The following is a 12,822-nucleotide window of genomic DNA, read 5'->3' as shown; positions in this document are numbered from 1 at the left end:
TCTTGCCTGATCAGTAGGTCACTTTCACCTTGCACACTCCACAGACTCACCATTTTCACCATTTAAGACAATAAAGGCAGAAAAGGACAAAGATGGGGAGTCGTGCGGTAGCACAGAGGGTTAAGTGCAGGTGGGGCAAAGCACAAGGACCAGTGAAAGGATCCTGGTTCGAGCCCCAGACTCCCCACCTACAAAGGAGTTGCTTCACAGGCGGTGAAGCAGGTCTGCAGGTGTCTATCTTTCTCTCCCCCTCTCTGTCTCCATTTCCCCTCTCCATCTCCATTTCTTCCCCTCCTCTCTGCCCTATCCAACAATAACAATAAGGATAACTACAACAATAAAACAGCAAAGGGAACAAAAGGGAATAAATAATTTTTTAAAAATATTTATTTTATTTATTCATTCCCTTTTGTTGCCCTTGTTGTTTTATTGTTGTAGTTATTATTGTTGTTGTCGTTGTTGGATAGGACAGAGAGAAATGGAGAGAGGAGGGGAAGACAGAGAGGAGGAGAGAAAGATAGACACCTGCAGACCTGCTTCACCACCTGTGAAGCGACTCCCCTGCAGGTGGGGAGCTGGGGTTTGAACCGGGATCCTTATGCCGGTCCTTGTGCTTTGCGCCACCTGCGCTTAACCCGCTGCGCTACAGCCCGACTCCCCATAAATAAATATTTTTAAAAAACTGTAAAAGAAAAGGACAAAGATGAATGGGACCAGTACCACAATAAATTTCCATGACCAAGTTACTAATTCTGTCCTAATTTTAGTCTCTGTTTTTCTTTTCTTCTAATTTCTTTATTGGGGAATTAATGTTTTACATCCAACAGTAAATACAATAGTTTGTACATGCATAACATTCCCTAGTTTTCCATATAACTATACAATCCCCACTAGGTCCTCTGTCATTCTTTTTGGACCTGTATTCTCTGTTGATAGCCATAACTGCTATACTTTGGGCTTTCTCCCCTCTGTACAATCTCATGTCATTTGCATCAAGAGGTTTCCTTTATTTAAAAAAATACCCAAATATTTTTTTAATTAAATATTTATTTATTTTTTTTCCCCTTTTTTGTTGCCTTTGTTGTTTTATTGTTGTAGTTGTTATTGATGTCATTGTGATTGTTGGATAAGAGAGAGAAATGGAGAGAGGAGGGGAAGACAGAAAGGAGGAGAGAAAGACACCTGCAGACCTGCTTCACCTCTTGTGAAGCGACTCCCCTGCAGGTGGGAAGCCGGAGCCCGAACCTGGATCCTTAACGCTGGTCCTTGTGCTTCAGGCGCACCACGAGCACTTAACCCCTGCACTACCGCCTGACTCCCCCAAATACTTTTAATTAAACAATTTTTAAAATTATATTTAAAGGGAGTCGGGCGGTAGTGCAGGGGGTTAAGCGCACATGGTGCAAAGTGCAAGGACCAATGTAAGGATCCTGGTTCTAGCCCCAGGCTCCCCACCTGCAGGGGGGGTTGTTTCACAAGTGATGAAGCAGGTCTGCAGGTGTCTATCTTTCTCTCCCCCTCTGACTTCCCCTCCTCTCTCCATTTCTCTCTGTCCTATCCAATAAGGACAACATCAATAACAACAACAATAACTACAACAATAAAACAACAAGGGCAACAAAAGGGAATAAATAAATAAATAAATATTTAAAAAATTATATTGAAAACAAAATTTAAAAGATATATAGGCATATAAGTAAATGGGTTGAGAGCATAATGGTATGCAAAGAGACTCTCATGCCTGAGGCTCCAAAGTGCCAGGTTCAATCTTCCTCACCACCATAAGCCAGAGTTTAGAAGCACTCTGGTAATAATAATAATAATAATAATAATAATAATAATAATAATAATTCCTACTTACAGTCCAAAGAGGTAGTGGCCATGAGGTATGTGAGAGGAGAGACAGCCAAGGCCTCGATAGCTCCAGAATGAAAGGAAAAGAGGCATTCTGGATCCTGAGTCTGATAACAAAAATAGAATTTGTTAGAGCTCAAAAGTAGATTAATAAAGACTCCAGGTTGAATTTTAAAAATGATAGCTATAATCCTATAGCACACGTGAGATTCTATCCAAGCAGAAATTTAAAAAAGCAAAACAGGCTAGTAAGGGTGTTAGATTTTCAGATTAGGAGGAACAGAGTACTTAATGAAGCCGTGATTATGCAGCAGTCACTGGAAATGTTAATTTCCATTCAGTGAAATGAGATCATTGCAACTCCCTGCCTATTCAACCAGGCAGCTATAATAATCACATAAGATAATATAAATGAAAACACTATCTTTTTATTAAAAGTATACAACCCTTGTAAAATGGCACTATCATTACCATTTTTCTGATGAATTTTGGCATAAAATAGGTCCCTTTAGAACATTAAATCACAATAAAAAATATTTAGGAGTAGGACATATTTATCAAATTTTATGGACATAATTAAGCTAGAGAACCATAGTATGCTTCAAAGAACAACAATAAATATTTTTATGAAAATTAGAAAAAATGAGAAAAATAGGCAACTTACAATATTTGAAAAACTAAGGTCAAGTTTCCATATAGCTCCACTGGCATCCTAAAAAAAAAAAAAAATCAAATAATACTTTGTTCTCTTGATTTTGAAATTTAAAGGGCTTGATAAATATAAAAGGATAAATAGATTTTAAAGGATAGATATATTTTACAGCATGATTTAAGTTTTACTTAAAAGCAAGTTCCATATATCATAGAACACAAATATTCATACACACAAATATATACACATTTACATCAATAGACTATTGTGGAGCAATCTCATAATACTTATAATCTAATTACAATGTTCCTAAAATGGTTTTCTATGTATAAAGTACAAGGTAATAAAATAAACCACATTTAGGAACTCTTCACTGAAGTATAAATAGTATTCTTAATAATATAATAGACTTACATTACAATGATAGTAAATTATATTATTTTAATTTTATTCCCAAGTAGCTTTAAGGAGTCAAAAATGAAGACTACAACTTACCTGAGCCAACCAAAAGTTATATCCAACTTCATTCATTTTTATCATAGAGAAGAGTTTGACATTCTTGTCTACTTGAAGTTCATTTATGGGCTCAATTTCTAACAATCCGGAATCATCTACAGCATCAGCAGTATCTATTGTCTCAAAATCCCATATCTTGTAAAATAAGAAAATATGTTTATTGTTTATTATTTTGAAAAATAATTTTCATGGCCAGGCGGTGGCACACCTGGTTAAGTGCACACATTACAGTGCACAAGGTCCCAGGTTCAAGTCCCTGGTCCCCGTGTGTAGAGGGAAAGCTTCACAAGTGGTGAAATACGGCTGCAGGTGTCTGTCTTCCTCTCCCTCTCTACCTCTCCCTCCCCTCTCAATTTCTATCTCTATCCAATAATAAACAAATAATTTTTTTTAATTAATAATTTTCATTTTTTATCTTATTTATTATTGGATAGACTCATAGAGAAATTGAGGAGGGAGGAGGAGTTGGGGAGGGAGAGAAAGACACCTACAGCCCTGCTTTACCATTTGTGAAGCTTTCCCCCTGCAGGTGGGGGTCAGGGGCTTGAACCAGTCTTTGCACACTGTAATGTGTGCGCTTAACCAGGCATGCCACCGCCTTGCCCCGAAAATCTGCTTATTAATCATCAATATTTTAATATATTTTTTCAAACCAAAAAAAAATGTAATTGTTTTTTGCCATTTCTCCTTGTTTCGTGAAAATTCCTTGAGGAGCAACCCACACCCATGGCTCAGAGAGCTGGGGTAGGGCTTTTATTATTATTATTTTAGGGTTGATATTTATAGCAATAAACAAGTAAAGCAATTATGGCAGATTAGAAAGGGAAACAAGCAAGTTTATTAAGTAGAGAATCCACTAGGGATACGGATATTTTTTGGGGGGGACAAACTGTTTTATGAATGACCTGAAGGGGTGGGTGGGATACATGTTACCCAGTAGAGCATTTGCTTCACACGTCTGAAGGTTGAGCAGTGCTCTGGTCATTTTTTCTCTTTCTCCTGACTCTCATTAAAATCACATAAATAACTTTTTAAAAAAACAAGACCAGGGGTTGGGCGATAACGTACTGGGTTAAGTGCACATATTACCATGAGCAAGGACCTGGGTTCAAGCCCCTGCTTCCTGCCTGCAGGGAGGAACTCATTATGAGTGGTGAAGAAGGTTTGCAGGTCTCTCTCCCTCTCTCCTTGCCCTTCTCACTCTTTATCTCCCTCTCCCTTTTCAATTTCTATCTGTTCTAATATAAATAGAATTAAAGAAGAAAAAAAAGGCCTCCAGGAGCATTTCATCCACTTTTTTAGTGATTTAATATTGATTGACAAAATTACAAGATTAACTGGGGTATAACTCTATTGAGTGACAGAAGGTACCTGAAGGTACCTCCCAGGAAATGTCCGGTAACAGCTGTGGCTTGGAAAGGTGGAGGCGGGGCTTGGGTGTTAAAAAGTAGAACTGTGGGTGTGGCCACTCTCTCTGCCTAGGTCACTATGTGGGTAAGAGCTCTTCTCTCTGTCTTTCTGTATCTATGTGGGCCTCCATCAAGATGTGAGTTTGGGGCTTCTCTTTCTCTGTCTCTTGGTCTAACATGTGAATGTTCTCAATTTTCCTGCGTAAGCTTTAATTAAAAAAAATATATCCTCGAAGCGCAAGGGCCAAGTAAAGATCCCGGTTGGAGCTCCCGGCTCCCCACCTGCAGGGGGGGTCACTTCACAGGCGGTGAAGCAGATCTGCAGGTGTCTCCCTTTCTCTCCCCCTTTCTGTCTTCCCCTCTTCTCTCCATTTCTCTCTGTCCTATCCAACAACAGCAACAGCAATAACAACAACAATAATAACTACAGCAACAATAAAGAACAACAAGGGCAACAAAAGGGAAAATAAATATATATATTTTTTAATTGCTGAAAATCATGCTCTCTCTCCAGTCCTTTTTTAAGATAATGTGTGACTGACTTTTTTTTAAATGTTGGGAAAACAAGCACCAGTCCACCTTCCCCCTAATACAACTCCACACGGTTCCCACCACCAGAGTTCTGAATCCTCAGTCCTTTCATAGTAAGCTACAGTTCTCCTAAGGTTGCAGATATAGGTTAACTGTTATTTCAACAACTACCTGTCTATATTTGCCCTTTTTTGTTTACAGTCCCATCTTCTTTTCCAAGTCACAACATACACTTATTACTACATTCAAATGTCCTTTTCTTTTTTTCTCTTCTCTCTCCAGATCCTGATGGAGTTGGAGTTCAGAGCCCTATGATCACCTTTCCCCCTATCATATCTCCCCCACTAAGAGTATGGATCAAAATTATTTGGGGATGGAGCACTGCATTCATAGTAAAGGTACCAAACCCCAGGGATAATCCTGGTAGAAAAAGGAAAAAGAGGGAGCTGGGCGGTAGCACAGCGGGTTAGACGCACATGGTGCAAAGCACAAGAAGCTGTGTAAGGATCCCGGTTCAAGTCCCTAACTCCCCACCTACAGGGGAGTCGCTTCACAGGTGGTGAAGTAGGTCTGTAGTTGTCTTTCTTTCCCCATCTCTGTCTTCCTCTCTGTTAGATGCAGTAGTTTTAAAGTTTTAAGTATAGTTGCTTTTCTGCTTAGTGTGAGATGGAAAATTCCTTGCCCTTTCCTCTAGAAATAGGACCTAATCATTAAGCCACTGGTTGTTTACCAAGCATCAGTAAGCCACCAGTTGTTTACCAAGACCCTGCAAACAGGCAAGGCTTATCAGGGCCTTTGCACAAGGAAATTATTTTCTAGGAAGGGGCAGCTGATGGCGGGAGGATGTGGTGATCCTACCTGGCTAGATTCTATTCGTTGTGTGATTTTGCAATGTTTGAAACTAGCCCACGCTTTACTTTGAATGGATCATACTTTTGCTAAGTTTGAAATGATTGGATTTTGCGTTTTCTATAGCCTGTTATTGGATATAGGTTGATAAGGTGATGTGTTCCCCTCCTTGAGTGTATTCAGAAATCCTATAAATTGTGTGGTTTGAGCCCTGTTTGGGGTCAAGCTGGTGGACTGCTGTCAGTCACCTCTCAGCCTGGATTCAAATTCATGAATAAACATCTTTTGCTTCCTTGCAGTGGATGGTGGTGGTTTGATTTTAGCTTGGTAACACTCTCCTCTCTCCATTTCTCTCTGTCCTATCCAACAACGATGACATCAACAACAATAATAACTACAACAACAATAAAAATAAAGGCAACAAAAAGGAAATAAATAAACATTTAAAAAAAAAAGAAAAAGGAAAAAGAAAATCAAAACAATGAAAGGTCTCTCAAAAAATTTCAATGAGATGGTGCTGTCATTCTCACCAAAATTTAAATATTTACCACAAGATAAATATTATTTAAGACAAGTTAGCACTGGGAGTATGTATGACATTTCATAAAATGACCTTTATGAGAAATAAGTGTGACTGATGGGGGGAGGGGAGGCATTGGCACATACATTATCATGCACAAGGACCAGGATTCAAGCAGTGAAGCAGGTCTGCAGGCATCCATCTTTCTTTCTCCCTCCCACCTCCCTTCCCCTCTCAATTTTTCTCTCCTATCAATAAAACCAGGAAAAAAAAATGGCTGCCAGGAGCACTGGATTCATAGTGCAGGCACTGAGCCCCAATGATAACCCTGGTGGCAATAAAAAAATTAAAAAAGAAATATATCTGATTGATAACTATGACCCTAAATGGCAGGGGTATCTGGCATAATCTAAGGAGAAAGGGCAGGGATGGGGATTTGAAACTGATCAACTGAGGTAGATTTAACTATCTTGCTCTGTCAGCAGTTAATATGCTAAAACTGAATTTGCAAAATAAAAAGACTACTTCAGGGATTCCCATTCCCACCCAGCCCTTTGAAGAGTAATGAAGAGTAATTTAAGTCCTAGTGTTCTGCCTCCAGGGTTATTGCCTACAGAATGAATCCACTGCTCCTGGAGGCTTTTTTTTTTTCCACTTTTGTTGCCCTTGTTGTTTATGGTTGTTGTTGTTATTACTGTCGTTGTTGTTGGATAGGACAGAGAGAAATCGAGAGAGGAGGGAAGACAGAGAGGGGAAGAGAAAGATAGACACCTGCAGACCTGCTTCACCACTTGTGAAGCAACCCCCCTAAAGGTGGGGAAGTTTTTAGAGGAGGAAGTTTAAGGAGGCCCGGGTGCCAGAGGTAGGAATATTTGAAGGCTACAGACCCTACTTGCTACAGAATCCAGTGCCTTATTTCCAGTGCCTACCCATGTATATCTGTATAAATGCTCCTTGAATTCAGAGGGAGTGAGAGGTTGGTTTGGGTAATAACTCCTGACCCTCTTGCAGATTCAAACAGCAAAAGCTGGTATGACAGTGTTTGACTTTCTGGGGTACCAAGAAGCTGGCCTTCTTTTGACTTTATGATAAAAACCGAGTGGATGGATCATCTTCAGAGATGAGATGTAGGTGCTACTATTCAAGGACCAAGAAAACTTACCCTAACACATCCATCTGACCCAATAGTGATGACTTCACCTTCATCCAGCATTATCTGGTTAATGGGACCCTGGTGACAAGTTTTCCCTGAAGATCTACAGAGCTCTACTTTGATGAGACCAGCTTCCCAGACCAGCATGTTGCCCCATTCTGATCCTGAGAGTACCTGGCAGGTGTACAGAGAAAAGGAGTGTGTATTAAAATAAGTAGATGCATGTTTTATTTTCTTTATTATTGGATAGAGACAGAAAGAAACTGATAAGGGAGGGAGAGATAGAGATAGAGGGAGATAGAGAGACACCTGTAGCCCTGCTCCACCACTCATGAAGTTTTCCCCCTGCAGGTGGGGGCTGGGGGCTCAAACCCAGGTCCTTGCACACTATAATGTGTGTGCTTAACCAGGTGTACCACCGCCTGGCCCCCAGATATATGTTTTTCAAGTAGCAGGCCAGAATTATTAAAAAAAAAAAATTGGTAAAAGTGTAAGATTTTTCAAATATGGAAAAAAATAAGAAAATGTAGAAATAAAAGAATATATTATCCCAGAAACAACCACAAATCATATATATGTATTTTCTTCTAATGTTATAAAGTTTATCAAAATAGACAAAATGTTGGAATTCAGTAGTTCACTGTATAACAGTATCCAATTTCAGCACATGATAGTTGTCTAAAGTACTCTTATATTAGCTCATTTAGTCCAGTACTTCCCAAAGTATATGCCACAAGTCAATAATTATTAGGATATTTAACAGGCAAAAAATTATTGTACAACAAATAATATCTATTGAGTACTGACTTGTCATGTACTGTTTGAAACTTTAAATACACTGGGGGGGGGAGCCATATAAAATAGATTAGGTGCATTTATCAGTGATATGCATAGTTTTACAGGTTGAACATTTATAATTTTCCCAGAAGAAAAAGTTTTCTTCATTCACACAAAAGAACCCTATGGTGATCAACAGTCCAGTTATCCCCACTAAGAAAAACAAAACAAAACTGAACAGCAGAGCAGTTCATCACAAATGACCTCAAAGGAATCAGGATTCCCAACAAGGAACAGTGGCTCAAAGGCTTCTGCCAAAAAAAAAAAAAAGAGAAAAACAAAGTTGATTTTGTATGTTTACATGATTGTTTTTCTCTAGAAACCCTTGAAAGCTTTAATACAGAAGTCTTCACTAGAAGTGATCAACAGGAATTTCCAAATAAACTGCAAATGATGAGCAAAAATCAAAACGCATCAATTAGAACCTCAGTGTCAATTACTATTCATGAAATGTCTTTGGAAAACTGATCTAATTCTTGCCGTCATATTCTGGCATTCTGCATCTCTCCTCCCAGTATAAACGATGACCATACTTAATATTTTAATCTGTGGATTCCACCTATTTCTACCTGTTTTCACATATTACTAAACTTCATCTCACCATTCTTTTCTTCTCTATACCGAACACTTTACCACCTGGCCCCACATCTTTGGTATATTCTTTAATTAAACTTTTCTTTTTTTCCAGTGACTAAAGCCACAAAAGTCACCAAATTATAAAGTATTCCTTTTAAAAAATGTTCCTTTTGTCTAATCTTCCTTTTCCATTTAGTCTGAGAAAAGTCTAGGCCCTGAATACCACTTTTTAGATGACAGAAGCATCTTCCTAGCTCATTTCTTGGCTCCAGATTTCCTTTCTACCTAATCCACTATTTCCTTTCTATCTAATTCAGTTTATAGCCAAATATTTTTCATTCACTTCTTTTCTTTTATTCCTTTTTTTCTTCCTCTCTTCCTTTTCTTCTATCCTTTCTTTTTTAAAAATGTATTTTGTATCCTCTTTCAGTGAGAGAGAGAGAGAGAGAGAGAGAGAGAGAGAGAGAGAAAGTGAGAGATACAGAAAGAAAGAAACTAAGAAAAACTAGAGCACTGCTCAGCTCTGTCTTATGGTGGTGCTGGGGATTGAACCTGGGACCTCAGAGCCTCAGATATGAAAGTATTTTACATAACCATTATGGTATCTCCCTAGCCCATCTGTAACTTCTTACATTTGCAAATCTACTCTTCCAGTGTCTTAATACTTTTTCCAGGTCACTGAACACCTTAAACACTAGGACCTAATCATATTGTTCATTCTAGTTTCCAAATCTTTCCTAGCATTTTTTTAAAAATTTAGTTTATTTATTTTGGATAGAGACAGAGAAATAGAGAGAGAAGTGGGGTGATTAGGAGAGAGATAGAGAGAGATCTGCAGCACTGCTTCACCACTCGTGAAGCTACCCCTGCAGGTGGGGGTCATGGGCTTCAACAGGGTCCTTGCACACTGTTAAGTGTGCACCTATCCAAGTACAACACTGCCAGCCCCCCTAGCCTTAGTTCTTTATTTTAATTATCTAAGTATATGATATTTATTCCTATTACTATAAAATTTCTTTTGTGACTTTTTCATTTAAGATGCTTATTTTTTTCTCTCCATCTACATAAACTCTACAGAAAAAAAACTCATATATTGATCTTTGATCTTTATCTGGGGTGTATTTTTTTTTTTCCTTTTGTACATAGACACCATTCCCACCACCAAAAGACTGTGTCGCCCCCCCTTCTGCCCCAAACGTCCACCCTCCCCCTCACCACAGGGTTTTTACTTAAGGTGCCCTACTCTAGATTTAGTCAGATCCTGATTTTAGTATTTAGTATTTAGTGTATTCTTACAGTATTCAGAATTTGATTTACAATCATCTTATAGGCTTGGACATATATTTTAACCATAATCCAAGGCTGATATTTCTTCTAAGCATCATAATTTATTTTTTTTCTTTTTAAAAAAATCACCTTTCTTTAATTCAATCAAAGACTCTACCAAGTTGAAATTGTTGCCTTGGCATGTTAATATCTTCCTGAAAAAATGATATACTTGAAATGAAACAGAGCAAAAGGGAAAAAAAGCTATATTTAATGGTCTTGGTCATGCTGAACAAGCATCATAATTTCAAACTGAGAATAAATCACTAGATAAATGACTAGACCAAGGACATAGGCTGGAGGTGAGAATACTATGCATAAAACTGATAAATTTTGCACAAGTACCAATAACTATATTTACTATAAACCATTAATCTCCTGAATAAAAAAAAAAATTCTTGTCGTCATTGGAACTTCACTGCTCCAGGTCAACTTTCTTTTCCCTATAGATAAAAAGGCAGAGACAAAGAAATAGAGAGACAAACAGAAAGATACCATAGCACCAAAGCTTCCTTCAGTCTAGTAGGGACTGAGTTCAACTTTGTCATGTCTATGACAAAGCACGTGCAGTATCAAAGTGTCTTGCCAGCTTTAACTCTTTAGAGTATGCTGATATTTACTTACAGTTGAAGGGATTACAAACAATGCTAAATAACATTCCAATGAAAAAGTAAATTCAATATTAATAGGACACTGATCTTATAGGCAATGTGTCAATATGTTTTATGAGAGATGAAATAAACTGATGTTAACAAAACAAGGATGCAGGGGCCAGGCATTGGTGCACCTGGTTAAGTGCATACATTACAGTGCACAAGGACCCAGGTTCAAGCGCCTGGTCCCCACCTGCTGGGGGAAAGTTTTACAGGTAGTGAAACAGGGCTGCAGATGTCTCTCAAAAAATAATAAGGCACCAACCAGACTTCCCTGGGCAGACAACCCCACCAATGTGTCCTGGAGCCCTGCTTCCTCAGAGCTCGGTCCACTAGGGAAAGAGAGAGACAGGCTAGGAGTATGGATCAACCTGTCAACGCCCATGTTCAAAGCAATTACAGAAGCCAGCCAGACCTTCCACTTTCTGTACCCCATAATGACCCTGGGTCCATACTTCCAGAGGGATAAAGAATAGGAAAGCTATCAGGGGAGGAGATGGGATATGGAGTTCTGGTGGTGGGAATTGTGTGGAATTGTACCCGTCTTATCCTATGGTCTTGCCAGTGTTTCCATATTATAAATAAAAAATTATCTAAAAAATAATAATAAGGATGCAGATGCCAATATCCCTAAATAATAATTTGTTAATAAAAGCAAAGATCATACCATAAGACTGGTAGATAACCATTAAACTAATAATTCCTAATATTCCCAATTATTCCTAATACTAATTCCTATTAGAGCATCTTCATAAATAACAAACAGGGGGAGATGAATATATATAAACATTGCAACTCTGTGGTTAAAAGTGGTATTACACTGTTACAAGAACATGAAAATCCTTGCATAGCTGTGCATATTACTTTTAGTAAAAAAAAAAAAATACCAGAAAATTGAATGTATACATGAATTATGACAATTTTGTGGGAATATATTAAGACAAAAATTAAATGGTCATCATATTTACAATTATAGTATTTGTTGCTGACAAGGATTTTTAGAACATATAATGTATGTATGTATGTCACGTTAAAGTATAATTCCATAAGCATAGCATAGTGGCTGTATTACCTTCCCATCCGGGAACTCCATGTAACCTTCTATATCAGTACTTGATGTTTTGCCAAATCGACCCAATGAACCCTGAAGCTTGAGACCAGTGAATGTGTAAACCATTTCCCAGAACCTGCAAACAAGTAAAAAGGAGAATGAATATATCTCAAAACTTTTATTATTTTAATTATAATATCACCTAGGCATTTATATATTTGTAATGCATACTATTTAATTTAATTAATATGTATTACATATATGCTGCCTACCAGACAAAGGCCTAGACCAAAGATGGGAAACTCTTTTTCTCCCAAAGGTCTTTTGGATATTTATAACATCACTTGTAGGTCATACAACTCCTTAAAAACCAGCAATTACTAAATTAATAGTTCAGTGTCTGCCTTTCCTAAATTCATAGTGCATAGGAAATATGCACTTTATTCAATGATGGGAGAATATACAGAACTGAAATTTTTTAGCTTATAGCCAGTAGGAGGTTACTTGAGAATGTCCTCTAAATTTGCTTTTAGAACAATTTAGATTAGATAAAAACAATAAGGCATAGCAAGTCACCTACAGGCAAAAAATTGTTAAATGCAGATAAAGTGAAGCATGACTTGAAAAGGACAAAACCGTTCCATTCTGGTAATAGATCAGAGTGTGATATAGTGGAAAGAGTGTGGGATTTAGCACCAGTGACCTGAGATCAAGAGGAGATCAAGAGAAACAAAAGCAAAAATAGGTGGTGCTATATCAAACTAAACTACAAAGTTTCTGCATATCCAAGGAAATCAACAACCACAGAAAGGCAACCTACTAAATGGGAGAAAATATTTCTAAATCATATATATTCAGTAGCAACTTGGTATATAAAATAATAACAATGGGCAAA

The 12,822-nt window shown here is 37.9% G+C and overlaps 1 protein-coding gene across 1 annotated transcript in view; it reads right to left on the bottom strand.

Moving 5' to 3' along the window:
- CFAP44 (cilia and flagella associated protein 44) overlaps positions 1 to 12,822 on the bottom strand; it is a 147,311-nt gene that overhangs the window by 99,461 nt on the left and 35,028 nt on the right. Inside the window, exons 8-12 of the mRNA XM_007516341.3 lie at positions 11,949 to 12,063; positions 7,494 to 7,658; positions 3,002 to 3,157; positions 2,519 to 2,566; positions 1,862 to 1,961 (exon numbers count right to left, since the gene is read on the bottom strand). Of these exons, the coding sequence (XP_007516403.1) occupies positions 1,862 to 1,961; positions 2,519 to 2,566; positions 3,002 to 3,157; positions 7,494 to 7,658; positions 11,949 to 12,063 (584 nt within the window). The remainder of the gene's footprint in view (positions 1 to 1,861; positions 1,962 to 2,518; positions 2,567 to 3,001; positions 3,158 to 7,493; positions 7,659 to 11,948; positions 12,064 to 12,822) is intronic.

This window comes from Erinaceus europaeus, chromosome 9 (genome assembly GCF_950295315.1).
Source record: "Erinaceus europaeus chromosome 9, mEriEur2.1, whole genome shotgun sequence".
In the NCBI taxonomy this organism is placed as follows: Eukaryota; Metazoa; Chordata; class Mammalia; order Eulipotyphla; family Erinaceidae; genus Erinaceus; species Erinaceus europaeus.
Note: the sequence above shows the minus strand (reverse complement) of the source record. Positions and strands in the feature narration are given on the sequence as shown.